This window comes from Lepidochelys olivacea (assembly GCF_965140295.1).
Source record: "Lepidochelys olivacea isolate rLepOli2 genome assembly, chromosome: 15".
In the NCBI taxonomy this organism is placed as follows: domain Eukaryota; kingdom Metazoa; phylum Chordata; order Testudines; family Cheloniidae; genus Lepidochelys; species Lepidochelys olivacea.
In genome coordinates this window covers 5270938-5298403 of record NC_140425.1, presented here as the reverse complement: position 1 = coordinate 5298403, position 27466 = coordinate 5270938, and the positions used below count along the sequence as shown (strand labels likewise).

Genomic DNA, 27466 nt, shown 5'->3' with positions numbered 1-27466 from the left:
TACATAGAGTGCTTCCGCCGACGTGCACGGGCTGAAATTGTGGAAAAGCAGCATCACTTGCCCCATAACCTCACCCATGCGGAACGCAATGCCATCCACAGCCTCAGAAACAACTCTGACATCATAATCAAAAAGGCTGACAAAGGAGGTGCTGTTGTCGTCATGAATAGGTCGGAATATGAACAAGAGGCTGCTCGGCAGCTCTCCAACACGAGTTTCTACAAGCCATTACCCTCTGATCCCACTGAGAGTTACCAAAAGCAACTACAGCATTTGCTCAAGAAACTTCCTGAAAAAGCACAAGATCAAATCCGCACAGACACACCCCTGGAACCCCGACCTGGGATATTCTATCTACTACCCAAGATCCATAAACCTGGAAATCCTGGGCGCCCCATCATCTCAGGCATTGGCACCCTGACAGCAGGATTGTCTGGCTATGTAGACTCCCTCCTCAGGCCCTACGCTACCAGCACTCCCAGCTACCTTCGAGACACCACTGACTTCCTGAGGAAACTACAATCCATCGGTGATCTTCCTGATAACACCATCCTGGCCACTATGGATGTAGAAGCCCTCTACACCAACATTCCACACAAAGATGGACTACAAGCCGTCAAGAACACTATCCCCGATAATGTCACGGCTAACCTGGTGGCTGAACTTTGTGACTTTGTCCTTACCCATAACTACTTCACATTTGGGGACAATGTATACCTTCAGATCAGCGGCACTGCTATGGGTACCCGCATGGCCCCACAGTATGCCAACATTTTTATGGCTGATTTAGAACAACGCTTCCTCAGCTCTCGTCCCCTAAAGCCCCTACTCTACTTGCGCTATATTGATGACATCTTCATCATCTGGACCCATGGAAAAGAAGCCCTTGAGGAATTCCACCATGATTTCAACAATTTCCATCCCACCACCAACCTCAGCCTGGTCCAGTCCACACAAGAGATCCACTTCCTGGACACTACAGTGCTAATAAACAATGGTCACATAAACACCACCCTATACCGGAAACCTACTGACCGCTATTCCTACCTGCATGCCTCCAGCTTTCACCCTGACCACACCACACGATCCATCGTCTACAGCCAAGCTCTGCGATACAACCGCATTTGCTCCAACCCCTCAGACAGAGACAAACACCTACAAGATCTCTGTCAAGCTTTCTTACAACTACAATACCCACCTGCAGAAGTAAAGAAACAGATTGATAGAGCCAGAAGAGTTCCCAGAAGTTACCTACTACAGGACAGGCCTAACAAAGAAAATAACAGAACGCCACTAGCCGTCACCTTCAGCCCCCAACTAAAACCCCTCCAACGCATTATTAAGGATCTACAACCTATCCTAAAGGATGACCCAACACTCTCACAAATCTTGGGAGACAGGCCAGTCCTTGCCTACAGACAGCCCCGCAACCTGAAGCAAATACTCACCAACAACCACATACCACACAACAGAACCACTAACCCAGGAACTTATCCTTGCAACAAAGCCCGTTGCCAACTGTGCCCACATATCTATTCAGGGGACACCATCACAGGGCCTAATAACATCAGCCACACTATCAGAGGCTCGTTCACCTGCACATCCACCAATGTGATATATGCCATCATGTGCCAGCAATGCCCCTCTGCCATGTACATTGGTCAAACTGGACAGTCTCTACGTAAAAGAATAAATGGACACAAATCAGATGTCAAGAATTGTAACATTCATAAACCAGTCGGAGAACACTTCAATCTCTCTGGTCACGCGATCACAGACATGAAGGTCGCTATCTTAAAACAAAAAAACTTCAAATCCAGACTCCAGCGAGAAACTGCTGAATTGGAATTCATTTGCAAATTGGATACTATTAATTTAGGCTTAAATAGAGACTTGGAGTGGCTAAGTCATTATGCAAGGTAGCCTGTTTCCTCTTGTTTTTTCCTACCCCCCCCCCCCAGATGTTCTGGTTTAACTTGGATTTTAACTTGAAGAGTGGTCAGTTTGGATGAGCTATTACCAGCAGGAGAGTGAGTTTCTGTGTGTATGGGGGTGGGGGGATGTGAGAACCTGGATTTATGCAGGAAATAGCCCAGCTTGATTGTCATGCACATTGTGTAAAGAGTTGTCACTTTGGATGGGCTATCACCAGCAGGAGAGTGAATTTGTGTGGGGGGGTGGAGGGTGAGAAAACCTGGATTTGTGCTGGAAATCACTTTAGATAAGCTATTACCAGCAGGACAGTGGGGTGGGAATAGGTATTGTTTCATATTCTCTGTGTATATATAAAGCCTGCTGCAGTTTCCACGATATGCATCTGAGGAAGTGAGCTGTAGCTCACGAAAGCTTATGCTCTAATAAATTGGTTAGTCTCTAAGGTGCCACAAGTCCTCCTTTTCTTTTTGCAAATACAGACTAACACGGCTGCTACTCTGAAACCTGCATTTTTAATCACACTGTTAAACAACAGAATACCAATTGAAATTTATTAAATATTTTTGGATATTTTTCTAATTTTTAAATATACTGATTTGAATTACAACACAGAATACAAAGTGTACACTGCTCACTTTATATTTTATTATAAATATCTGCACTGTAAAAATGATAAATAAAAGAAATAGTATTTTTCAGTTCACCTCATACAAGTACTGTAGTGCAATCTCTTTATCATGAAAGTGCAACTTACAAATGTAGGGTTTTTGGGTCTCACAACTGCATTCAAAAACCAAACAATGTAAAACTTTAGAGTTTACACATCCATTCAGTCCTACTTCTTGTTCAGCCAATCACGAAGATAAAGTTTATTTACATTTATGGGAGATCATGCTGCCCACTTCTTATTTACAATGTCATCAGAAAGTGAGAACAGGTGTTCGCATGGCACTTTTGTAGCTGGCACTGCAAGGTATTTACGTGCCTGATATGCTAAACATTCATATGCCCCTTCATGCTTCGGCCAGCATTCCAGAGGACATGCTTCCATGCTGATGATGCTCGTTAAAAAAACATGTTAATTAAATTTGTGACTGAACTCCTTGGGGGGAGAATTTTATGTCTCCTGCTCTGTGTTTTACCCACACTCTGCCATATATTTCATGTTCTAGCAGTCTCGGATGATGACTCAGCATGTTTGTTTTAAGAACACTTTCACTACAGATTTGACAAAACACAAAGAAGATAATGTGAGGTTTCTAAAAATAGCTACTGCACTCCACTGAAGATTTAAGAATCTGAGGTGCCTTCCAAAATTTGAGAGGGACGAGGTGTGGAGCATGCTTTCGGAAGTCTTAAAAGAGCAACACTCCAATGAGGAAACTACAGAATCTGAACCACCAAAAAAGAAAATCAACATTCTGCTGGTGGCATCTGGCTCACATGATGAAAATGAACATGTGTCACTCTGCACTGCTTTGGATCATTATCGACCATCATCAGCATGGACGCATGTCCTCTGGAATGGTGGTCGAAGAATGAAGGGACATATGAATCTTTAGTGCATCTGGCACGTAAATACCTTGTGACTCCAGCTACAACAGTGCCATGCGAATGCCTGTTCTCACTTGCAGGTGACATTGTAAATAAGAAGTGGGCAGCATTATCTCCTGTAAATGTAAACAAACTTGTTTCTCTTAGCGATTGGTTGAACAAGAAGTAAGACTGAATGGACTTGTACGCTCTAAAGTTTTATATTGTTTTATTTTTGAGTTCAGGGTTTTTTTTGTACATAATTCTACATTTGTAAGTTAAACTTTCATTGTAAAGTGATTGCAGTACAATACTTTATTACAGTGCAAATATTTGTAATCAAGAATATAAAGTAAGCACTGTACACTTTGTATTCTGTCTTGTAATTGAAATCAATATTTGAAAATATAGAAATCACCCAAAAACATTTAAATAAATGGTATTCTATTATTGTTTTACAGCATGATCAATCCCAATTAATTTTTTTGATCGCGTGATTAATCCCAAATAATTTTTTTAATCGCTTGACAGCCCTAGTAATAATAAAAAGATTTCAGGGTCCATTAAAAAGTGTCTGGTGGTCCGGATTTGGCCCACGGTCCACCTATTGATTACCCCTGTCATAGGCCAATCTCTCTGTCAAAGTAGGAAATGAGGTTGGTTTGGCATGATTTGTTCTGGACAAATCCATACTGACAATTCCTTATAACACTATTATCCTCCTGGTGCTTACAAACTGATTGTTTAAAAACATGTTCCAGTATCTTTACAGGTATCGAAGTTAGGCTGACTGGTCTATAACTCCCCAGGTCTCCTTACTACCTTTCTTTAAAATGGGGAACAATGTTTGCCCTTCAGCAGTCCTCTGGGACCTCTCCAGGAGTTCTCAACGATACTTGCTAATGGTGCTGAGATTGCCTCAGCTAGTTCCTTAAGTACCTAGGATGAGGTTGAGGAATTAGATATGATTATAACTCAGTAGCAGACTAATTCCTCTGGAAAAGTAAGAATAAGACCATGGGATCTCAGCAGGGACCGACTCAGAGATCCAAGGAGTCTACAGAGAAGAGAGAGTGTGGCTACTACAGATAGGAAGGGGGGGAGCAGGACCCTCCAAGTCCCCAGAAGTTTCATTACCAACCTATGATGTCACCAAGCAAATGCATATTTATGTCAGGGAATAGGTCACCTTGTGAGGACTGAGGAACAGAGGCTGTGGTCACAGTTTGTAGGGAAGACAGTGGGAGGGAGGGAGGCCCTGAACAGTGGAGAGAAGAATGAGAATCATCATATTTGAAAATATGTGAACTGAAAATGGACTCTGATCAGAACGGAGTGCACGCTCTCCAACGGGGACAGGGCACGGATCCTCTCACAACAGGCTCTAGATCCCCAAACCACCCCTCCCTCCCACCCACTAACCGCACCCTCCTCACTTAACTTGGTGTCCCTTAAGCCATTCATAAATGCAACTGACCCATCACTCTTTAGGGGTGAAAAAATCCATGCCCCTGAATGACACAATTAAGCCGACCTAACCCCCAGTGCAGACCATGCTAGGTCAATGGGAGAATTCTTCCAGCAACCCCTAGCTAGTACCACTTGGGGAGGTGGATTGACGACGGTAATGGGAGAATCCCTCCCATCCCTCCAGTTCATGGCTACACTGAAGTGCTACTACAGTAGCATTCAAAGAGTAGACAAGCCCTTAGTCCTATTTCTCCAAGCCCGCCGTGGTGGAGCTGGAGTGGCTCCGTAATAACAATGTGCTGTGTGTTGTCCTGGATACTGGGATATTTACTGCATGAACACTTTGGTTTACTTCAATAGGGGGCTGGCAGGAAAAGAAGCAGAGAGGAAAGATGACTGGCTCAAGAGAAGTCACACTTTGGTAAACCCTTAAGGACTGTTAAGAGACAATGTCTGAACGATTAGCTTTGAGTATTCTACCTCCTAGCTGCAGCAAATGTACAGACCTGGCTGAGACGAATAGGACCAGAAGATCAAACGGACTGGGGCAGTTAAAAAAGGGACTCCATCTTGGGAGGGGCACAGCTGTTCTGGTGACTGTTTGGGGGAAGAGAGAGACAAGACGACCCTGCTGGGGTGTCTGAAGAACTTAGACCTGCCTCGCTAACCATCGGACACACAGGCATGAAGACTGTTATTTTAAAATAATTTTCCCCTCCGCAAAATAAAACAGCCTTCTGCACACCAAAGGAGAGTTTGTCTCTTTACACCACTGATACCAGGCTCCCAATGGTGTCTGCACTCAGCCTGACCTGGGGGGTAAGCACAGTTGGTACACAGGGTATGGTAACCCAGAGCCCGGTCAAGGAGAGGGAGAATTGCAGAAATCCACTTTGGGAGCTGGAAAGGCAGGAGGCTGATACCTTGTATACGTGTGCGTGGGAGGGCTCAGACATACTGGGAAGGGGACAGAGATATAGCTAGTCCTGTCACTCACTCGGACACCCACTCCCCGTCCTCCCACTCCCCTCAGGCCTCCCTGCTGTGTGGTACTGCAGGGTCACCAGCAGCCCATCAAATTATCCGCTCCACTGCTCCCCCTTCTCCTAAGAATAGCAACCTCACAGGTCTTCTATCAGTGGATGGGCCCAGTTGATTCCCACACAGTCCATGTCTTTGGGAAGCAATTACAGCTGACCACCAGTTCTGACACTATTATGGTTTCTGTGTAAAAGATGACTAATATAACTGCTCTAAAATCCACAGACTATGGTACTTGGGCCATGTTGGTACAGAAAACAGAGTTGTGATTTTACATCTGGATAGCTCACTCGAGCTGGCTAACTGCAAAAAATGCTAATGGAGACAAGGCCCAGGTAGATTTTTACACAATGCAGCTGACTGAGGTCATTCGTGTTCCCCCAACCCGGGGCTGATCCACTTTTCTAGTAAGAGGGACTCATACTCCTACGACTCATAGAACAACGCAGCTGACAAAAAGGGTCTTTGGGGATTCACCCCAAAAGGGGTAGCTGCAAAAAGCAGAACCGCACAACTCACCTGGGGGAGCTGAGATCACAATGACGTAAATGTAACTAAACAGCCTTAAAGGCCACGTGTGGGAAGTACCAAAAAAATATTAAAGAAAAAAAATGTATGTTTTGCCAGCCCTAGACAAGGATTTTATGGTGTTCATCTCCCTGGTGCATTCTCTGATGATAAATAAGGTGTGACCCCTGATTGAAGCTTTTCCCACACTCACAGCATTCATAGGGTCTCTGTTTACTGTGGATCCTCTGATGTCTCCTCAGGTCTGAGCAGTAAATGAAGCTTTTCCCGCACTCACAACATTCATAGGGGCTCTCGTCTGTGTGGGTTTTCTGGTGTCTAATAAGGTCCGAGCGCCGAGTGAAGTTTTTCCCACACTCACAGCATTCATAGGGTCTCTCTCCCGTGTGGATTCGCTCATGGTGAATGAGGTGTGAGCGTCTACTGAAGTTTCTCCCACACTCAGGGCATATGTATTTCCTCACTCCCATGAGGATTCTCTGCTGGGCTGTGGTTTCCTGGAGGTCCTTGTGATTTTCCTCACAATTGATGGATTTGCCCATTTTCTCTCCTGGCTGGTTTCCCTGCTGCCTCTTCTCGTGACTCCTGGACACATCCCCTTTCGTTCTTTGTGATACTTCCCAGTGCAGTTCCACAGGCTCAGCATCTTCCTGCTGTGGATTCTGCTCCCCGTTCTCACTCACCATCCCACCAGCTCCTGAGACACAGAGAGAAACTTCAGAAGCACGAATGAAAATCGGGAGAGGAAACCAAGGGTAAGTGCTGGAGAGATGGGAGAAAATATCAGAACATGAACTCCCCCAAACTCTTCCTCAGAGGGCAGAGAGGAGGGAATCAGCTCTGTCTCCACATCCCATCCCAATGCTCAGGATGAAGGGAGGTTAGGAAGGGAGCTATTGCCAGGAGTTGCTCAGGATGGGAAAGAAGCCATGAGCGATATCTGCCCTGAGGACATGACACCTGCTGGGGGACAATCCAGAGCTCAAACTGCTCTCGTGGACTTGGTAGGGAATCCCAGCGGTTTTCTTCACGCACAGACAGAATCTGAGTTGTTGGACTAATGACTCCTCACCTGGGAAGGTTCCTCTCAGGATCTCGCTTTCCTCAGAGCCCTGGAGATCTGAGACCCACAGCTCTTCTCCTTGTTCCAGCTGGGACATCACCTCAGATTTGGAAACTGGTAACCCTGCTCAGATGAAGGAAAACAAGTGAGATCAGGTGAATTCATAGCTCATGTGTCACAAAGAGCTTGGCCTTTTTTAACCACTGCTTGTTTTAAAGCACCAAAATTCTGGAGCTAGTTCTCTGTGTAAGATGCCAGACACTTTGCCGAATTGGGGAGTAACTTTCCACCACTCTGCTGACACACATGGCCAGACACTCCTGCTCAAAGGGACTCCTAAAACCCAGGGAAAGTAACTCCACATCACCGAAAGCCATGGGGAAATCACCTTGGAACTGCTTCCTACCATAGAGACCCAAGGAAAATGAGAGTGTCAGGGAAACGGGCTGCTGGGGCTCAGCACAGTAAGGAATAGGAAGGAGACGGGAATATCACTGTGTGTGGGATGTCAGGGGTGTGGGATATCACGAAAGCACATACTGAGGAGTTAGGGACTATAGCAGGTCAGGTGTAATGGAAAGGAGTACGAAAATCCCCCAGTGTATGGAGAAAGTTACAGAATGATAGAACCACAGAAATGTAAGACAGGAAGATCATTTAATCCAGCCCATGCACTAAGGCAGGACCAAGTACACCTTGACAATCCCTGACAGGTATTTGTCTAAACTGTTCTTAAAAACTTCCAATGATGGGGATTCCACAACCTCCTTTTGAAGTATATTCCAGAGCTCAACTACCTTTGCACTTACAAATTTTTCCCTAATATCTAACCTAAATCACCCTTGCTGCAGATTGTGTATGATCTTTCAACCAGCTTTGTGCACTCACTTTATAATAATTTAATCTAGACCCCATTTCCCTATGAGAACAGCACGTGGGACTGTGTCAAAGGATGTACTAAAATGAAGATATAGCAAATCTGCTGCTTCTCTGTATTATCCTAGGCCAATATCTCTGTCAAAGTAGGAAATCAGGTTCGTTTGGCATGATTTGTTCTGGATAAATCCATATGGAGTATTCTTTATAACTCTATTATCCTCCAGGTGTCTACAAACCGATTGTTTAATAACAGGTTCCGGTATCTTTCCAGGTATAGAAGTTGGGTTCACTGGTCTATAACTCCCCAGGTCTCCTTAGTACCTATCTTTAAAATGGGGAACAATGTTTGCCCTTCAGCAGTCCTCCAGGAGTTCTCAACGATACTTGCTAATGGTGCTGAGATTGCCTCAGCTAGTTCCTTAAGTACCTAGGATGAGATTGGGGAATTAGATATGATTGTAACTCAGTAGCAACAGACTAATTCCTCTGGAAAAGTAAGAATAAGACCATGAGATCTCAGCAGGGACCGACTCAGAGATCCAAGGAGCCTGGAGGGAAGAGAGACTGTGGCTACTACAGATAGGGAGGGGGGAGCAGGACCCTCCAAGTCCCCAGAAGTTTCATTACCAACCTATGATGTCACCAAGCAAATGCACATTTATGCCAGGGAAGGGATCACCTCATGAGGACTGAGGAACAGAGGCTGTGGTCACAGTTTGTAGGGAAGACGGTGGGAGGGAGGGAGGCCCTGAACAGTGGAGAGAAGAATGAGAATCATCATATTTGAAAATATGTGAACTGAAAATGGACTCTGGTCAGAATGGAGTGCATGGTCTCCACCAACGGGGACAGGGCAGGGATTCTCTCACAACAGGCTCTAGATCCCCAAACCACACTTCCCTCCCACCCACTAACCACACCATCCCCACTTAACCTGGTGTCCCTTAGGCCATTCACAAATTCAGCCGACCCATTGCTCTTTAGGGGTGAAAAAATCCACGCCCCTAAGTGACACAATTAAGCTGACTTCACCCCCAGTTCAGACAGCACTAGGTCAATGGGAGAATTCTTCCAGAAACCCCTAGTTAGCACGACTTGGGGAGGTGGATTGACTACGGTAATGGGAGAATCCCTCCCATCCCTCTAGTTCATGACTACACTGACGTGTGGTGGAGCTGGAGTGACTCCGTAATAACATGATGTCTGTTGTCCTGGATACTGGGATATTTACTGCATGAACACTTTGGTTTACTTCAATAGGGGGCTGGCAGGAAAAGAAGCAGAAAGGGAAGCAGCCTGGCTCAAGAGGAGTCACACCTTGGTAAACCCTTAAGGACTGTTAAGAGACAATGTCTGAATGATTAGCTTTGAGTATTCTACCTCCTAGCTCCAGCGATTGTACAGACTTGGCTTAGACGAACAGGACCAGAAGATCAAACTGACTGGAGCAGTTTAAAAAGGGACTCCCTTGGGGGGAGGGGGGACACACAGGTGTTCTGGTGACAGTTTGGGGGAAGAGAGAGACAAGACGATCCCACTGGGGTATCTGAAGAACTTAGACCTGCCTCGCTGACCATCGTACGCACAGGCATGAAGACTGTTATTTTAAAATGCTTTTTACGCACCGCAAAATAAAACAGCCTTCTGAACACCATGTTTGTCTCTTTACACCACTGATCCCAGGCTCCCAATGGTGTCTGCACTCAGCCTGCCCTGTGGGGTTAGCACAGCTGGTACGCAGGGTATGCTGACCCAGGGCCTGGTCAAGGAGAGGGAGAACTGCAGAAACCATAGGCGTAATTTGACTTCTATATTTGGGGGAAGGCTCTATTCAAGCCAACAGGGCCGTGCGGGGGAGGGGGGGGTCAATTCTGTGCCTGCCACAGGGGCGCCATTTCAGATTGCGGGGGTAGAGTGGGAAAGGTGTAATTTTAACCGTGATTCCAGAGGCTACTTAGGCAACTGAAAACTCTGGTATTTTTGCAGATAATAACTTAGAAATCTCTGATAGGAGCACTGGATCCAATTCCTATATCTAGAAAGAAAATTAAATAAATATTAGACCCACTCAGCTCTAATACTAACATGTTCTGACATCTTGTGGCAAGTCAGTTATGGGACACTGTTGGCTTTAAAATTGTAATGTATATTCTTACTCAGATACGCTTACTGAAGTCTGAAGGGACCATCATGATCATCTAGTCTGAACCCCTGCACTTACAGGCCACAGAACCTCACTCACCCACTCCTGTAATAGACCCCTCACCTCTGGCTGAGTTACTGAAGTCCTCAATTTGTGGTTTAAAGACAGCAAGTTAAAAATAATTAATAATTTAAACTAGTTTAAACCTGCACGTGACCAACACCCCATGCTGCAGAGGAAGCAAAATCCCCCCCACGGTCTCTGCCAATCTGTCCCGGGAGAAAATTCCTTCCCAACCACTAATATGGTGATCAGTTAGACCCTGAGCATGTGGGCAAGATACACCAGGAAGATACCTGGGAGAGAATTCTCTGTAGTAACTGTCTCCAGCCATTGGGGATTTTTATTACAGGCAGTTGCCAATGGGCCACACGCCATTGTAGGCAGTCCTGTCATACCATCCCCTCCATAAACTTATCAAGCTCATTCTTGAAGCCAGTTTGTTTTTTATGTCCCCACTGCTCCCCTTGGGAGGCTGCTCCAGAACTGCACTCCTCTGATGGTTAGAAACGTTCACTTAATTTCAAGCCTAAACTTGCTGATGGACAGTTTATATCCATTTGTTCTGGGGTCCACATTGGTGCTTCACTTAAATAACTTCTCTCCTTCCCCGGTATTTATCCCTCTCTGATGTATTTATACAGAGTAATCATATCTCCCCTCAGCCTTCTATTGGTTAGACTAAACAAGCAAAGCTCTTTGAGTCTCCTCTCATAAGGTAGGTTTTCCATTTCTCAGATCATCCTAGTAGCCCTTCTCTGCACCTGTTCCCATTTGATTTCATCTTTCTTAAATATGAGAGATCAAAATTGCACAGTACTCCAGATAAGATCTCACCAGTGCCTTTTATAATGGTAGTAACACTTCCCTCCTCTACTGGAAATACCTCGCCTGATAGATCCTAGGACTGCATTAGCCTTTTTCACAGCCACATCACATTGATGGCTCATAGTCATCCTGTGATTAACCAATACACCCAGCTTTTTCTCCTCCACTGTCACTTCCAATTGATAAGTCCCCACCTTATTGCAAAAATTCTTGTTGTTAGTCCCTAAATACTTGACCTTGCACTTTTCCATATTAAATATCATCGCATTTCTATTACTCCAGTTTACAAGGTCATCCAGATCTTCTTGTATGATATTCCAGTTCTCCATATTGGCAATACCTCCCAAATTTTGTGTCATCTGCGAATTTTATTAGCACACTCCCACGTTTTGTGCCAAGGTAGAAATAAAAATGTTAAATAATAGTGGTGCCAAGACCGATCTCTGAGGAACTCCACTAGTAACCTCCCTCCAGCCTGACAGTTCACCTTTTAGTATGACATGTTGTAGTCTTCCCTTTAACCAGTTCCTTATCCACCTTTCGGTTCTCATATTAATTCCCACCTTCTCCAATTTAACTAATCATAGAATCATAGAATATCAGGGTTGGAAGGGACCTCAGGAGGTCATCTAGTCCAACCCCCTGCTCAAAGCAGGACCGATCCCCGACTAAATCATCCCAGCCAGGGCTTTGTCAAGCCTGACCTTAAAAATATCTAAGGAAGGAAATTCCACCACCTCCCTAGGTAACGCATTCCAGTGTTTCACCACCCTGCTAGTGAAAAAGTTTTTCCTAATATCCAACCTAAACCTCCCCCACTGCAACTTGAGACCATTACTCCTTGTTCTGTCATCAGCTACCACTGAGAACAGTCTAGAGCCATCCTCTTTGGAACCCCCTTTCAGGTAGTTGAAAGCAGCTATCAAATCCCACCTCATTCTTCTCTTCCGCAGACTAAACAATCCCAGTTCCCGCAGCCTCTCCTCATAAATCATGTGATCCAGTCCCCTAATCATTTTTGTTGCCCTCCACTGGACTCTCTCCAATTTTTCCACATCCTTCTTGTAGTGTGGGGCCCAAAACTGGACACAGTACTCCAGATGAGGCCTCACCAACGTCAAATAGAGGGGAACGATCACGTCCCTCGATCTGCTGGCAATGCCCCTACGTATACATCCCAAAATGCCATTGGCCTTCTTGGCAACAAGGGCACACTGTTGACTCATATCCAGCTTCTCGTCCACTGTAACCCCTAGGTCCTTTTCTGCAGAACTGCTGCCAAGCCATTCGGTCCCTAGTCCGTAGCGGTGCATGGGATTCTTCCGTCCTAAGTGCAGGACTCTGCACTTGTCCTTGTTGAACCTCATCAGAAGGTGAATATATGAATAATTTCTCATATCAAATGCCTTACAGACATCCAGGCAGATTAGATCTACTGCATCTTCATAAATGATCTGGAGGATGGTGTGGATTGCACTCTCAGCAAATTTGCAGATGATACTAAACTGGGAGGAGTGGTAGATACGCTGGAGGGGAGGGATAGGATATAGAGGGACCTAGACAAATTGGAGGATTGGGCCAAAAGAAATCTGATGAGGTTCAATAAGGATAAGTGCAGGGTCCTGCACTTAGGACGGAAGAACCCAATGCACAGCTACAGACTAGGGACCGAATGGCTAGGCAGCAGTTCTGCGGAAAAGGACCTAGGGGTGACAGTGGACGAGAAGCTGGATATGAGTCAGCAGTGTGTCCTTGTTGCCAAGAAGGCCAATGGCATTATGGGATGTATAAGTAGGGGCATAGCGAGTAGATCGAGGGACGTGATCATTCCCCTCTATTCGACATTGGTGAGGCCTCATCTGGAGTACTGTGTCCAGTTTTGGGCCCCACACTACAAGAAGGATGTGGATAAATTGGAGAGAGTCCAGCGAAGGGCAACAAAAATGATTAGGGGTCTAGAACACATGACTTATGAGGAGAGGCTGAGGGAACTGGGATTGTTTAGTCTGCGGAAGAGAAGAATGAGGGGGGATTTGATAGCTGCTTTCAACTACCTGAAAGGGGGTTCCAAAGAGGATGGCTCTAGACTGTTCTCAATGGTAGCAGATGACAGAACGAGGAGTAATGGTCTCAAGTTGCAGTGGGGGAGGTTTAGATTGGATATTAGGAAAAACTTTTTCACTAAGAGGGTGGTGAAACACTGGAATGCGTTACCTAGGGAGGTGGTAGAATCTCCTTCCTTAGAGGTTTTTAAGGTCAGGCTTGACAAAGCCCTGGCTGGGATGATTTAACTGGGAATGGGTCCTGCTTCGAGCAGGGGGTTGGACTAGATGACCTTCTGGGGTCCCTTCCAACCCTGATATTCTATGATTCTATGATCTTCTTTGTCTAAAAAATCAGTTCTCCAAATCTATAATTACTTTCTATCATTTAGACTTTGTCTACACCACACAGCTTTTAGCTAAAAGCCATGCAGTGTAGCTGCTATTTGTAAGCAGGAGAAAGCTCTCCCGACAACAAAAAACATTCACCCCTCATGAGTGGAAGCAGCTTTGTCCGCAGGACGACAAAGCGCTGTTCACACCAGCATCTTTTTGTTGGTAAAACTTCTGTTATTCGGGGGGAGGGAGGGGGGTGCGCGGGGGAAGGGATTAACACCCCTGAACGACAAAAGTTTTGCAGGCAAAGTTCCAGTGTAGACAAAGCCTTAAGCTACTTGCTTTTTGCAGTTCACCAAGTTTGGAACAGATCATTTAACTTTAGGAAACATTCTAACAGCCCTTTCTTATCTTAATCACCTGTTAATCACTCTGTTTATAAACAAAATTCTGACTCCCTGTCTCAGGGGTACAAGCTGGGAGCAGCACATCTCCTGTCTCCTCTGCGGGACTCATCGCATTGCACACTCAGGGTGCCTGCCTGCGGCTTGCAGTTTTGTTTTTTTTTGGGGGGGGGGGAGCAACGCCCTCCCAGACCCCTCCCCCCTCAAACTCCACCTATGGCAGAAATCCACTCCAAGAGATGGAAAGGCATGAGGCTCACACCTTGGGGGGTGGGGGGGCTCAGACATACTGGGAAGGGGACAGAGATAAAGCTAGCCCTGTGACTCACTAGGACACCCACTCCCCTTCTTCCCACTACCCTCAGCCCTCCCTGCTGCGTGGTACTGCAGGGTCACCAGCAGCCCATCAATATATCCCCTCCACAGCTCCCCCTTTTGCCAAGGACCGCTGATAGGAACGTCACACTGTCTTTTATCACTGGATGGGCCCAGCTGACTTCCACATGCTCCATGCATTTGGGAAGTGATTACAGCAGAGCGCCAGCTTGGACACTCTTATGGTCAGCACTGCTTTCAGTTTAAACGTTGACTGATCTAACAGCTCTGAAATCCACATGTGTGCTCAGATTGTCTTGGCATTTGCTATTCTCTATGGGCATGCAGGACATAGTTAGTGGTTCAAATTTGGGGTTATTTGAACAAGGAGTTCCCTAGATTCTCCCCCAGGTCTCCCCCCAAAAGAACCTTTTTATGAAGCCTCCTTGTTTTACAACCTTTTAAACACATCTAAGATGAAACCATGCCGTTTATTGCCCCCTGACTTACCTCAGTCACTTGGCATTTATCTCAGCTAGTACCTGGTAACCTCCAGTATTGCCTTGATTACAACTGTTTTGGGAACCAAATACATGAGCATTTTGCCTAGTTCAAAGTCACTTATGGTGGAACTCTCTCCCCAGGTTATCTGAGATAATACTGACCTAAATAACTGAACAAAGCTGTGATTATATCCCATTAGTTGCAGAGTGTGGGGTGTGCAGACATTCACCATCTCAGACTAGAGATTTAAAACCACACCTTGTTTCCTTGGTAGCATATCCCAGAACTGGGAGCATTCTCTCCAGTTGACTGAGCTGCATTTGAACTTTCCCCATGAAACCTTGGAGGGGTGAGGAAGAAGCAAAAGTAAAGGGAGAAATGACTATTTAAGCAAATGGTCATCTGAATCAAAGTCCCCAATAAATCTGAACTACATTCTGCCAGTTTTCAGAGGAGCAGCCGTGTTAGTCTGTATTCGCAAAAAGAAAAGGAGGACTTGTGGCACCTTAGACACGAACCAATTTATTTGAGCATGAGCTTTCGTGAGCTACAGAAGTGAGCTGTAGCTCACGAAAGCTCATGCTCAAATAAATTGGTTAGCCTCTAAGGTGCCACAAGTCCTCCTTTTCATTCTGCCAGTTGTGTGACCAAACAGCCTTCAGGAAAGAGAAAAATCTACATCTCACAGAGGTATAAGACATTTTCCATTTCGGATAGAATGAGATTCTAGAGCATGTTACATCTGATGTCTCAGAATGAGAACCACAGATTTTCACGTTGCATTTTCCTCTGATCCACTGAAACCTGATTCACTCAGCGCTCTCCTTATTATTGTGTTGTGTTATTTACAAAAGTTTTAGCATCATGATAATGGTTTGTCTAGACTAGGAAAAGTCAGGGAGGTTAGGACAGGTTGAGGGAAAACATGTTAGCTACCCAGTCTATTGTACTTGGGTCATCTCAGCGCAGAAAACAGAGTTGTGATTTTAGATAGCTCACTCAAGCAGGCTAACTGCAAAAAATGCTAATGCAGACAAGGCCCACATAGATTTTAACATAATGCAGCTAACTGAGGTCATTTGTGATCCCAACACCTGGGGCTGATGCACATTCCTAGTAAGATGGACTCATACTCCCATGACTCAGAACAAAGCAGGTCTTTGGGGATTCACCCCAAAAGGGGTAGCTGCAAAAAGCAGAACCGCACAACTCATCTGGGGGAGCTGAGACACAGTGACGTAAACGGCACTAACAGCCTTAAAGGCCACGTGTGGGAAGTACCAACAATATTAAAAAAAAAATGTATGTTTTGCCAGCCCTAAACAAGGATTTTATGGTTTTTATCTCCCTGGTGGATTCTCTGTTTATAAATAAGGCGCGACTCCAACGGAAGCTTTTCCTGCACTCACAGCATTCATAGGGTCTCTGTCTCCTGTGGATCCTCTGATGTCTCCTCAGGTCTGAGCAGTAAATGAAGGCTTTTCCACACTCACAACATTCATAGGGGCTCTCGTCTGTGTGGGTTTTCTGGTGTCTAATAAGGTCCGAGCGCCGAGTGAAGTTTTTCCCACACTCACAGCATTCATAGGGTCTCTCTCCCGTGTGGATTCGCTCATGGTGAATGAGGTGTGAGCGTCTACTGAAGTTTCTCCCGCACTCAGGGCAAATGTGTTTCCTCTTTCCCCTGAGGATTCTCTGCTGGGCTGTGGTTTCCTGGAGGTCCTTGTGATTTTCCTCACAATTGATGGATTTGCCCATTTTCTCTCCTGGCTGGTTTCCCTGCTGCCTCTTCTCGTGACTCCTGGACACATCCCCTTTCGTTCTTTGTGATACTTCCCAGCGCAGTTCCACAGGCTCAGCATCTTCCTGCTGTGGATTCTGCTCCCCGTTCTCACTCACCATCCCACCAGCTCCTGACACACAGAGAGAAACTTCAGAAGCAGGAATGGAAAAGGGGAGAGGAAACCCAGGGTAAGTGCTGGAGAGAAGAGGGAAATATCAGAAAATGAATTTCCCCAAACCCTTCCCCAAAGGGGAAAGAGGAAGGGATCAATTCTGACTCCATAACCCATCCAAACGCTCAGCATGAAGGGAGGTTAGGAAGGGAGCTATTGCCAGGAGTTGCTCAGGATGGGAAGGAAGCCATGAGCGATTATCTGCCCTGAGGATATGACACCTGCTGGGGGACAACCCAGAACTCAAAGAGCTCTCAAGGGCTGGATAGGGAATTCCAGCTGTTTTCTTCAGGCCCAGACAGTATCTGAGTTGCTCTAATGACTCCTCACCTGTGCAGGTTTCTCTCAGAAGCTCTCTTTCTTCAGAGCCCTGGAGATCTGAGACCCACAGCTCTTCCTCTCGTTCCAGCTGGGACATCACCTCAGGTTTGGAAACTGGTAACCCTGCTCAGATGAAGGAAAACAAGTGAGATCAGATGAATTCCTGGGACACGTGTCACATAGAGCATGGCCTTTTTTAACCCCTACTTGTTTTAAAGCACTGAAATTCTGGAACTAGCTGTCCAGGTAAGGTGCCAGACACTCTGCCTATAAGGGGATAAACTCTCCACCGCTCTGCTCCAGACATTCCTGATCAAAGGGGCTCCTAAAACCCAGTAACTCCATATCATAGAAAGCCATGGGGAAATCACCTTGGAACTGATTCCTACTGACAGAGAGACCCAAGGGCTATGAGACTGTCACAAGGAAACTGGGGCTGGCGAGAATGGGCTGGCGGAGCTCAGCGCAGTTAAGGGGATATCACTGTGTGTGGTATGCCAGGGGTGTTAGTTATCAGGAAAGCACATGCTGAGAGTTAGGGAATATAGTGAGTCAGATGTAATGGAAAGGAGTACGAAAATCCCCCAGTGTATGGTGAAGGTTATAAAGTGACAGAACCATGGAAACGCAGGGCAGAAAGGGACTTCAAGAGGTCATTTAATGCAGCCCATGCACTGAGGCAGGACCAAGTACACCTAGACCATTGCTGATAGGTATTTGTTTAAGCCAGTGGTTCTCAACCTGCAGTTCCCAGGCCGTTTGTGGCCCAATCAGCACACAGCTGGAGCCCATGTGACATCCTCAGGGCCATAGAGGTAGTATATATATTGTGCGGATGCAACCCACATAACACAGAGAGCTGCCTATGAGGCCCACGATGGTAAATAGGTTGAGAACCACTGGTCCAAGCTGTTCTGAAAAGCTTCCAATCACGGGGATTCCACAATCTACCTTGGACTCTTGTTTCAGAGCTTAGCTACCCTTGTAGTTACAGGTTTTTCCCAAATGGTAAACCTATATTGCCCTTGGTGCAGATTAAGATTGAATATGATCTTTCAACCAGCTGTGCCGCTGTAAGGTCTCCCATGTAGAGCTCTCCTGCTGGTAAAATAAAACCAACCTCAACAAGGGGCAGCAGCTTTGTTGGCAGGAGCGTGTCTCTCACAGACAAAGCGCTGTCCCCCCCGGCGCTTTTTGTCGGTAAAACTTTGGTCGGTAAGGGGGTGTATTTTTCACACACCTGACCGACAAAAGTTTTACTGCCAAACGTGAAGTGTAGACATAGCCTCTTTAAGTATCTGTAACAAGGGGAACAATGTTTGCCCTTCACCAGTTCTCTGGGACCTCACCTGTCCTCCATGGGATAATTCTCAAGAACTCCATGGGAGTTCTCAACGATAATTGCTAATGGTGCTGAGGTTACCTCAACTAGTTCCTACTGCAAAATAAAACAGCCTTCTGCACACCAAAGGAGCATTTGTCACTGTACACCACTGATCTCAGGCTCCTAAAGGTGTCTGCACTCAGCCTGATCTGTGGGGTAAGCACAGCGGGTATGCCGGGTATGGTAGCCCGGGGCCCGGTTGAGGAGAGGGAGAACTGCAGAAATCCACTCCAGGAGATGGAAAGGCATGAGGCTGACAACTTGCTGAGGGGGCCACTTAGAGATACTGGGAAGGGGACAGAGGTGTAGCTAGCTCTGTCACTCACTAGGACACCCCTTCTTTCTCCACACCACTCATGATTTTATACACATTTAGCATATCCCCCCTTAGTTGTCTCTTTTCCAAGATGAAAAGTCCCAGTTTTATTAATCTCTCCATTCCATTATTAATCTCTCCATTCCAAGCCATTCCATACCCCTAATCATTTTTGTTGCCCTTTTCTGAACTTTTTCCAATTCCAGTATATCTTTTTTAAGATGGGGCGACCACATCTGCACGCAGTATTCAAGATGTGGGCGTAACATGGATTTTTATAGAGGCAACATGATATTTTGTGTCCTATTATCTATCCCTTTCTTAATGATTCCCAGTATTCTGTTGGCTTTTTTGACTGCCGCTGCACACTGAGTGGATGTCTTCAGAGAACTATCCACAATGACTCCAAGATCTCTTTCTTGAGTGGTAACAGCTAATTTAGACCCCATAATTTTAGATGTATAGTTCGGATGATGTTTTCCAAATATGTATAGTTGAGAATATGTTTTCCAGCTCTCACAGTATTTAGCTGTCTCTAGGAGACATGCTGTGGCCAGTACAGCAGTAACTGTTGTACAGGAGGTCTGATTACGTGACCGGACTTCTGGCCTTTTAATGTATGAATCTATAATAGCTCTGAGGAAGGACTAAAAGAACATGACATTGTTTGTGTTGTGTGCCACAGACTGGAATACCAGCACTGATCTGCATGCACTCTGTCAGCTGTAGCTGTAATTGGACGGTGGAGGAATTAGTTGGAGCAGCTTTGCAGAGCTGTGACTGTGATATGAAGAGAGGTGCATGTGAACCTTGAAGGACCAAGTTTGCCTCATTTCAGTGATGTGTTGCAGGCTGTGTCAGCAAATGCGCACAAGGGTGTGTTCTTGCCATGAGGGTTGTCAGCACTCCGGTGGCGTACATGCCAGTTCTGTCCAGGGCTCAGTTAGGGGTTGTCATAACCATACAGCTAAGGGTAGCCTAGAATTCCTCCTTACTTGTAAGGGGTTAAGAAGCTCAAATAACCTGGTTGGCACCTGACCAAAAGGACCAATGGGGAAAGAAGATACTTTCAATCGGGGGTGTGTGTGTGTGTGTGTGAGAAGAGAAATTGGTTAGTCTCTAAGGTGCCACAAGTACTCCTTTTCTTTTTGCGAATACAGACTAACACGGCTGTTACTCTGAAATTTGTGCTCTTTGTTTGTGTGTTTTCTCTTGGGACTGAGAGGGCCAGGCAGAAATCCATCTCCTCCAAACAATCCTGAGCGAGTCCCTAATATTACAAAAATAGTAAGTAAAGCCAGGCAAGGCGTGTTAGGATATCTTTTGTTTTAGCTTGTGAATTTTCCCTTTGCTGTAGGGAGGTTTATTCCTGTTTTTTGTAACTTTGAAACTAAGCCTAGAGGGAGTTCCTCTGTGATTTTGAATCTTTTGTTACCCTGTAAAGTTATCTTCCATCCTGATTTTACAGAGGTGATTCTTTTACCGTTTCTTTAAATAAAACTCTTCTTTTAAGAACCTGATTGATTTTCAGCATCCTCAAGACCCAGGGGTTTGGGTCTGTGATCACTTGTAACCATTTGGTTAGGATATTATGCTCAAGCCTCCCCAGGAAAGGGGGTGTAAGGGCTTGGTGGGATATTTTGGGGGAATAGGAACTCCAAGTCGTCCTTTCCCTGAACCTTTGTCTAAATTACCGTCCGTCCAAGGACAAATAGAGATTTGTGTCTTGGGGAAGTTTTAACCTAAGATGGTAGAAATAAGTTTAGGGGGTCTTTCATGTGGGTCCCCACATCTGTACCCCAGAGTTCAGAGTGGGGAGGGAACCCTGACAGGGGTACATGAAGGCAATGGCTCAGAAGGAATTCTCAGGGACTGGGGGTAAAGAGGTAGAAACATTTTGCAAGTTGGAGATGGTTTGAGTGGAGTGGGCTCAGTGTTCAAGTGTTGGCCAGGGGTGTAGGCAGCTTCTGTTCTTTATGACAAACCTTCACCTGAGTTTTGCCTTATCATACAGAAGATGTTAGATTTTGTGCTATACAGCTCCTGTGCTCTGCTCCCAAAGTATTCTCTAGCAGCAGAGGGTAGAAAGCTAGTGTGTGTGTCACTGGCATGTCAGGGTGTTGCTGAAACTGGGAAGAGTTAAGGTTGTATTATGGAGATGATGTCAACTTTACCTCTTCATTTCCCCTTCTAAGAACCAAGGGAAAGAAATCCTTACCCAGCGTGGTCACCGTCTCATAGTTCTCCTGCATGACATCCCAGTAGAGGTCTCTCTGAGCAGGGTCCAGCAGAGCCCACTCTTCTCTGGTGAAGTACACAGCCACCTCCTCGAAGGTCACCAGACCCTAAAAAAAACAAGAGTCCCTCACTCAGCACCTGCTACCCCAGTCACAACCCACTACTCACAGGGAAGCAGGGCCAATCAAATGGAAGCTCTGGGAGGCAGTCAGCAGAGTCCGACCTGCACCCTCTGAGGAGGCATCAGGGTGAGGGGAGAAAGCGAGTCCCTCATCCCTCCCAGCAGACAGAGGGGAGCAGGATATTCTCATGCCTCACACACCTATGAGTCAGAGACCGATATAGGGGATGGAGCCCTTTGAGGGGAATCCAAATACCCTCCTCACTGCCAGCAGCTGGATGTGAGGGGATGGGGCACCTGCCCTAAGCCCAACCGGTGGGTGCCCCCTTCATATCTCATAGGAGCCATTGGTTAGTAGGTTCCAGCTTCAGCACTGGCAGTCTGATAATTTCCCCAGCCCTGTCCAGGTGGGCGTTTCCCTGTTCTGTAAATAGGCCAATTTCCTCCCTCAACCCCAATGGATCTGTTCCTAGAATGTGAGCCTCAGGTTAAACAAGTCCCAGCAGGTTTGTCACACTCTGTCCTCCTCTTTTTCTCCACCCTGTGGATTTCCTGCCCCCTCCCACCTCCAAACTAAACTCCCCAGAAGCTCCCATCTCCTATGTGTTTACTGCCCCTCACAGTCCAGAGGGAACTCATGAGCAACTCTCTCATAATCCCTACCTGAGCCAGCTCCACAGCAGCCATTTCCCTTCCACATCCCCTGGGAGGCTGGGCCCATCTGGAGTGAAACGTGGATGTTGTTCTGCAGCCTGCCAGGGTGAGAAGGGGGATTGGAGAGATTTCAGAACTGGCTTTAGATAATTTCACAGCACGTTCCCCCAAGCTCTTTCCCTGCAGAGAAATGTTCTAGGCTCTCCTACAGGCAAAATACTCAGTTGCTTTATTGCAGTGCAGACCCGAGCCTTCCCACCAGGGCTAAACCCACGGAGAACCTTTAACACCCGACATGGTCCCCGAGGGCAGCACATTCCCCTGGCAGGGTGGGATCCAGACAGAGGCAGGGACTGGACAAAATCTGTCCAGTGCTGAGACAGAAACTGGGTATGAGTAGGTCTGGGCGCTTGTGACCTCTCTCCCCACTTAGTTCTCCTCCGTTTCTCTCTCCCCTCCCTCTACCGAGGTGACTTGGTTACTGTCTATTCATGGTGGCCTTCACTATCCAACAAGTGTTAATGAAATTTTGGATCCAATCTTTGTGCTTCATCCTCATCTCTGCTAACCCCGGTTGGGTTTCAGTCTCTCTGGCTATGACACAGACACACCAGGGAAAGGGTCACTGGGCCCAGCTGCAAGCTGCCCGATTTCACAGCTGGGATTCTAAAGTAAGGAAAAGATTTTTGAAATGGGGGTTTTATGGGACTTCATTGTCCTTTGGCTCAGTCCATATCTTGTATAGCTGCTAACTGCTCATTCACAGTAGGTCCATACACACAGTAATACCCTCTTCCCATTCATAGCCAATAGGGATATAAGATAATGAATGATCTAGTCTGCTGTTTCTCAAGCAGTGGTTCACAACCCCAAGCGGCTTGCGACCGACAATCAGATATTATCTGTTTTGTTACGATCTAAAGGAAAGAAAGTCTCATTCTCCCACTTCCTGCCACTTTTAAACTTCAAGGTCAACTATTCTCTGTCAGCCTCATGAGACACACACACATCCAAGTCATGTAGGCTCAGCTTTTATACACGTTTTATTCTTACTGTCACAGTAAACGTAAGGGATTGGACCAAAAAAAAAAGGGGGGGGGGGTCACCAATGGGGAAAGTGTGAGAAACACTGACGCACTCTAGCAGCTCCCTTCTCATTCACAATGATCCCAGATGCAATCTAGGGCTCTCTTCCCCTTCACAGCCAGTCTGAACACAGAAGACCAGCCCCATCTCTCATTCAGGGTCAGTCTCTAGTCAGGGTACAGCTGGGCTCCACCCCCTCCTCATTCCTGAAACTCAGCTGCCCCCATGTGACCATGTTCAGTCACTCATTAAAGCTGTCAGATTGTTCAGTGACTGGATGTTTCGTCTTTGTCTCACCCTATTTCACATCAGTCAGAGTGTTGCTCCTCTCCCCACAGGGAAACACACCCAAGATCAGGATTTACTTTGAATCCCCTTCAGATGCCACAGCAGGAGTGAATGGGGCAGTCACGAGGCTCACCCTGTTTCACACTGTTCAACAGCTTCCAGGTACACTAACATGGTGATTGGTCTGAAATCTCTGCATAGCCCATCAGAGACAGAAACGTACCTGTGTCACTCCCCAGCTCCAGTCGCAGAGTCTCTAGGGGAAGGAGAGGATGGGAGAGGTGAGAATTCAGGCCCTGGCATTCACGGGGTTGTTCCTAGTGGTTTTTAAGGTAACTACTGTTTACTATGAGATGGTGACACAGACCGCTGCAGACAGAGCAAGCCCCACAGGATACTCCCCTGGGGAAAGGTGACTCGCTGAGCTGGACTGTGAAATGGAGCTCAGGATCAGTAACATTGCTAGATCCCCGACTCCTCCCCAGGGCAATTCAATCTAACCACAGGAGATGCCACCCCAGACTGCAATTCACCTTTGAATCCCTGCAGCACCTCTTGCAGGATGGCACTTTTCAGAGAGAAATCGCAGAGCCTCTTCTCCAGCTCCACAAACCCCGGCTCTGGCTTCTGAAACTTCCTGTCCTCCCTGCTAAGGAAAGCAGGAGGGAAGAGAAATGGGCCCCAGCCCCAGAAGTCCCCAAACTCCAGGAAACCTGGAACTGAGCTTTGTAGCCTAAAATGATCACGGTTCTGGTGAGTCACCTGCCCTCAGCCCTGTGCTCTCCATGGGCCCAGAGAGAAAGGACATGAGGAGGAATGGAGACAGGTTGGGAGCTTTCTCTGGGACACTCTCCTTGCCTGGCGAGCTGAGTGACCTCCCACACTGGGTTACTCCGGTAACAAGGGGCACCGGCACTGGGATTATGGGGAAAGTGAGGAGACATGGACTAAAGAGTGGGCGTCTCTCATACTCACTGAGGCCCCAGATGGAGGCCAGGTCTTCAGCAGGGAATGAGCCTGGGCCCTTTAATGCCAAGAGCTCTGACCCTTCAACAGAAGCCGTAACCCTGGGGTGTCCAGCCTATATGGTGAAGATGGCCATATTCCACTTCCTGTTATGGTCAGTGGGCCATGACATCAATTTAGGACTCTGTACACTGCTCCATTCCTGGCAGGACACCACCTGCTCTCAATGGGAGACCCACATACCAAGGTCAAGGTGAGAGTCTACCCTTTGTATAGGAAATAAACTTTTGAGTTAGTATCACTCAGTGGGAACATACCCCCTCCCATACCTGCTAGGGCTCCTGCTATTTCTACTCTTTATTTCCCTTCCTTTCCACCCTCCTTTCTCTATTTCTCTTTTTTGTCTTTGTATCTCCCCTCTGTTCTGTCCTTCCTACAGAAACTCCCTGTTCCCACCCCTAAAGGGCTTCACTTCCACCCCCTCCCCATTCCACCTGCTAGAGTGATCAGCCATGGAATATTGAATGTTAACATTAAAGTGGCATCATTTCAGTTGACACGCCAATAGGATTAACGGAGGACGGGGGGAGTTCACAGCCGTCTGAGCCACGGCTTTAGGCCGATGCTGCATCAGACAGACAACAGTGTGTCCATTTGCATTTGGGAGGGTTTCTTTGCAACCATGAAGAGTAGAAACTTACTATAAAATTGAAAGCTGAGTTTCTGCACAGTGTGAATATGTGATGTGGCCACATAAACAGATCAGACGGGCAGGGTCTGGCCCATACGTCTGACAGCGCTGGTGTGACCTCATTAGCTGTCAGATAGTAACAGATTCTTCCCCCTGGTGAAGCAGCCACTAGTGGAGATGGTCACGGGCACGAACACTGCAGGGGCAGGGGGAAGCTCCAGCTTTAGTGCAGTTCCCAAGCATAACTGAGCACCGGGGGGGAAGGGGGAGGAGGGAGGAGAAGAGTGAAATGGAGCCAGGGACTTACCTGCTCCCAGTGCTTCCAGCACCCTGAGAGGGAGAGAAAGGAGATGCAGTCAGGTGGGGTGTCCAAGGCTGGGGAGACCTCCTGCTCTGCAGGGCAGTCACCATTGGAGTCTTGGGTGTTTGGAGACTTTCAGACACTCAAATTCATGTCCGGAGAGCAGCTGCCACCCCCCAGGGATCCCTGCTGGGACGTCGTCATCGGGGAAAGTTTCTGCCCATGCACTTTACAAGGAAGAAAATATGCATCTGCCTGGAAAGTGAAATTCCCACTAGTGCTGAGAGTCCCTCAAGCACCCTACTCCTTAAACCCATTCACCTGGGGTGTTGTGGGGCCTTACGCTCAGTACCAGCGTTCCCTCTAAGCTGGGCGGCCATGCGAGAGTCAATCAAGTACCGCACACTTGATTAGTAGAGTCGCGCACATCCAGCGACTTGTGTTTAGGTGCCCCTCTGCCCACTGCCATGCTTCTCCTGCCCTCTGCCTTGGAGCTCCTGGCCAGCTGCTCCCGGGACCCCCCTGCACTGGTGCTCTCTCTCGCCCTCTCGCACACTGTCTCTTTCACACTCACCTCCCAACATATACTTGTGTTATTGTTGTTGTTACTTCTTGGTACTTCCTGCAATGCACATATATTCTCTATAATTTTATTCTTTCAAAGTGCTGTTATTTTAGTTTTTTGACTGGTCTATGCAATGCATAATTTTTATTTCTCTCTTATGCTTAAATTTAATTCTTTGAGTAGTAAGTTCTAAAATGCCTAACCTGTCCTAGCTGAAGTAATTATCCCTATGGTAACTTTTTAAAAATATATAGTACATCAAGGTTTTTTGTTTCTACTGGTGGCGCACATCCGCACATTACCTCGATATCGGTGCACAAAACAAAATTCATTCCACACATGGATGGAAAAAATTAGAAGGACCACTGCTCAGGACGTTGGCATGGCAGGGAAGGGATGTCACACTCAAGCCCAAATGCATTTAGACATGTACAAGGCATTTACTGTGTGACCTTGGTCAGAGCTCTGCCCCTCTCCCTCTCCCCCATGCCTCACTTTCCCCATTGTAAAATAGGGACCTTGCCCTGACCCCCCTCCCTCCCCGCTTTGCAAAGAGCTTTGGGGTCGAGGGCTAAGATGCTCCTGAAGAAACACTGCATATTATCATTGCAATAACATGGTCTGACCTGCAGGGATTGGCTCAGCGGCTGCTGCCCCTTCTCTCTTCCTCTCTCACTGACCGCAGAAATCTCTCTGGAAAGTTTGCAGAGGCCCTGATCCCTTCTCTGGACAATGGCTCTCTCTAGCTCTTCCAACTGGGACAGCAGCAGCTGCTCCTGCTCCTCCAGAAACCCCTGCAGCTCCTTCCATTCCCAGACGATCTTCTGCTTCTCGACTTCCATCTGTTTCTTCAATCACAGAGAAAGGGCAGATCAGTCACAAGCGAGAACCATAAATGTGCCTCTTGCAGATGGAGGAGTTATTTACCAGAATCAGGGTGGATTTGATTTAAATCAAATTCATTTAAATCATGATTTAAATCAGTAGTCATGAAGACTCGATTTAATCATGGATTTCTACATAAAAGTACATTCTTTTTGGTTGTTGTAACCTTAATACATATTCTTCACAACTCAGAGATAGACGTAGGTTTCATTTTTAGAAGGTACACACTATACATTTTAAGGTGATGTATTTTGAAAACTTTTCACGTCAGTTTTACAGCTATATCAGAAAATGAATGATTGTTTGGTTATTTCATTTACCAAAGGTAATTGAAGCAGATATTTATGAAGTCATTGGGAAGTGAACTATCTCCAAATTCAACTGGTTAATCATTAAATATTTGAAGGATTTTCTTGCCATGCTGTATTAGGAGGAGAATGTCACCAGACAGACATTTAAATTATTTTATTTAACTATTTCTCACCTCTATATATTATTTATTTATTTTAAAACATTTTTGCTGTTCACAAGCACATTATCTCTGGAAACACAAATCCACAGTTTGAGAACTGCAAAACTAAGCATCTGTGATGGTATCTTTGAGACTGAGCACT

The 27466-nt window shown here is 46.4% G+C and overlaps 1 protein-coding gene across 4 annotated transcripts in view; it reads right to left on the bottom strand.

Annotated features, from left to right (window-relative positions):
- Nucleotides 1–27466, bottom strand: part of LOC311531561 (uncharacterized protein) — a 41172-nt gene that overhangs the window by 10866 nt on the left and 2840 nt on the right. The window contains exons 3-13 of one of the 4 annotated variants that reach the window (XM_084649028.1): nt 26594–26815; nt 25977–26024; nt 25409–25431; nt 23978–24093; nt 23668–23700; nt 22080–22168; nt 21276–21402; nt 17367–17480; nt 16491–16994; nt 7580–7693; nt 6701–7204 (exon numbers count right to left, since the gene is read on the bottom strand). In XM_084649028.1, the coding sequence (XP_084505154.1) occupies nt 6701–7204; nt 7580–7693; nt 16491–16994; nt 17367–17480; nt 21276–21402; nt 22080–22168; nt 23668–23700; nt 23978–24093; nt 25409–25431; nt 25977–26024; nt 26594–26815 (1894 nt within the window). The remainder of the gene's footprint in view (nt 1–6700; nt 7205–7579; nt 7694–16490; nt 16995–17366; nt 17481–21275; nt 21403–22079; nt 22169–23667; nt 23701–23977; nt 24094–25408; nt 25432–25976; nt 26025–26593; nt 26816–27466) is intronic. The other 3 variants (XM_084649029.1, XM_084649030.1, XM_084649031.1) reach the window with 3 other exon arrangements.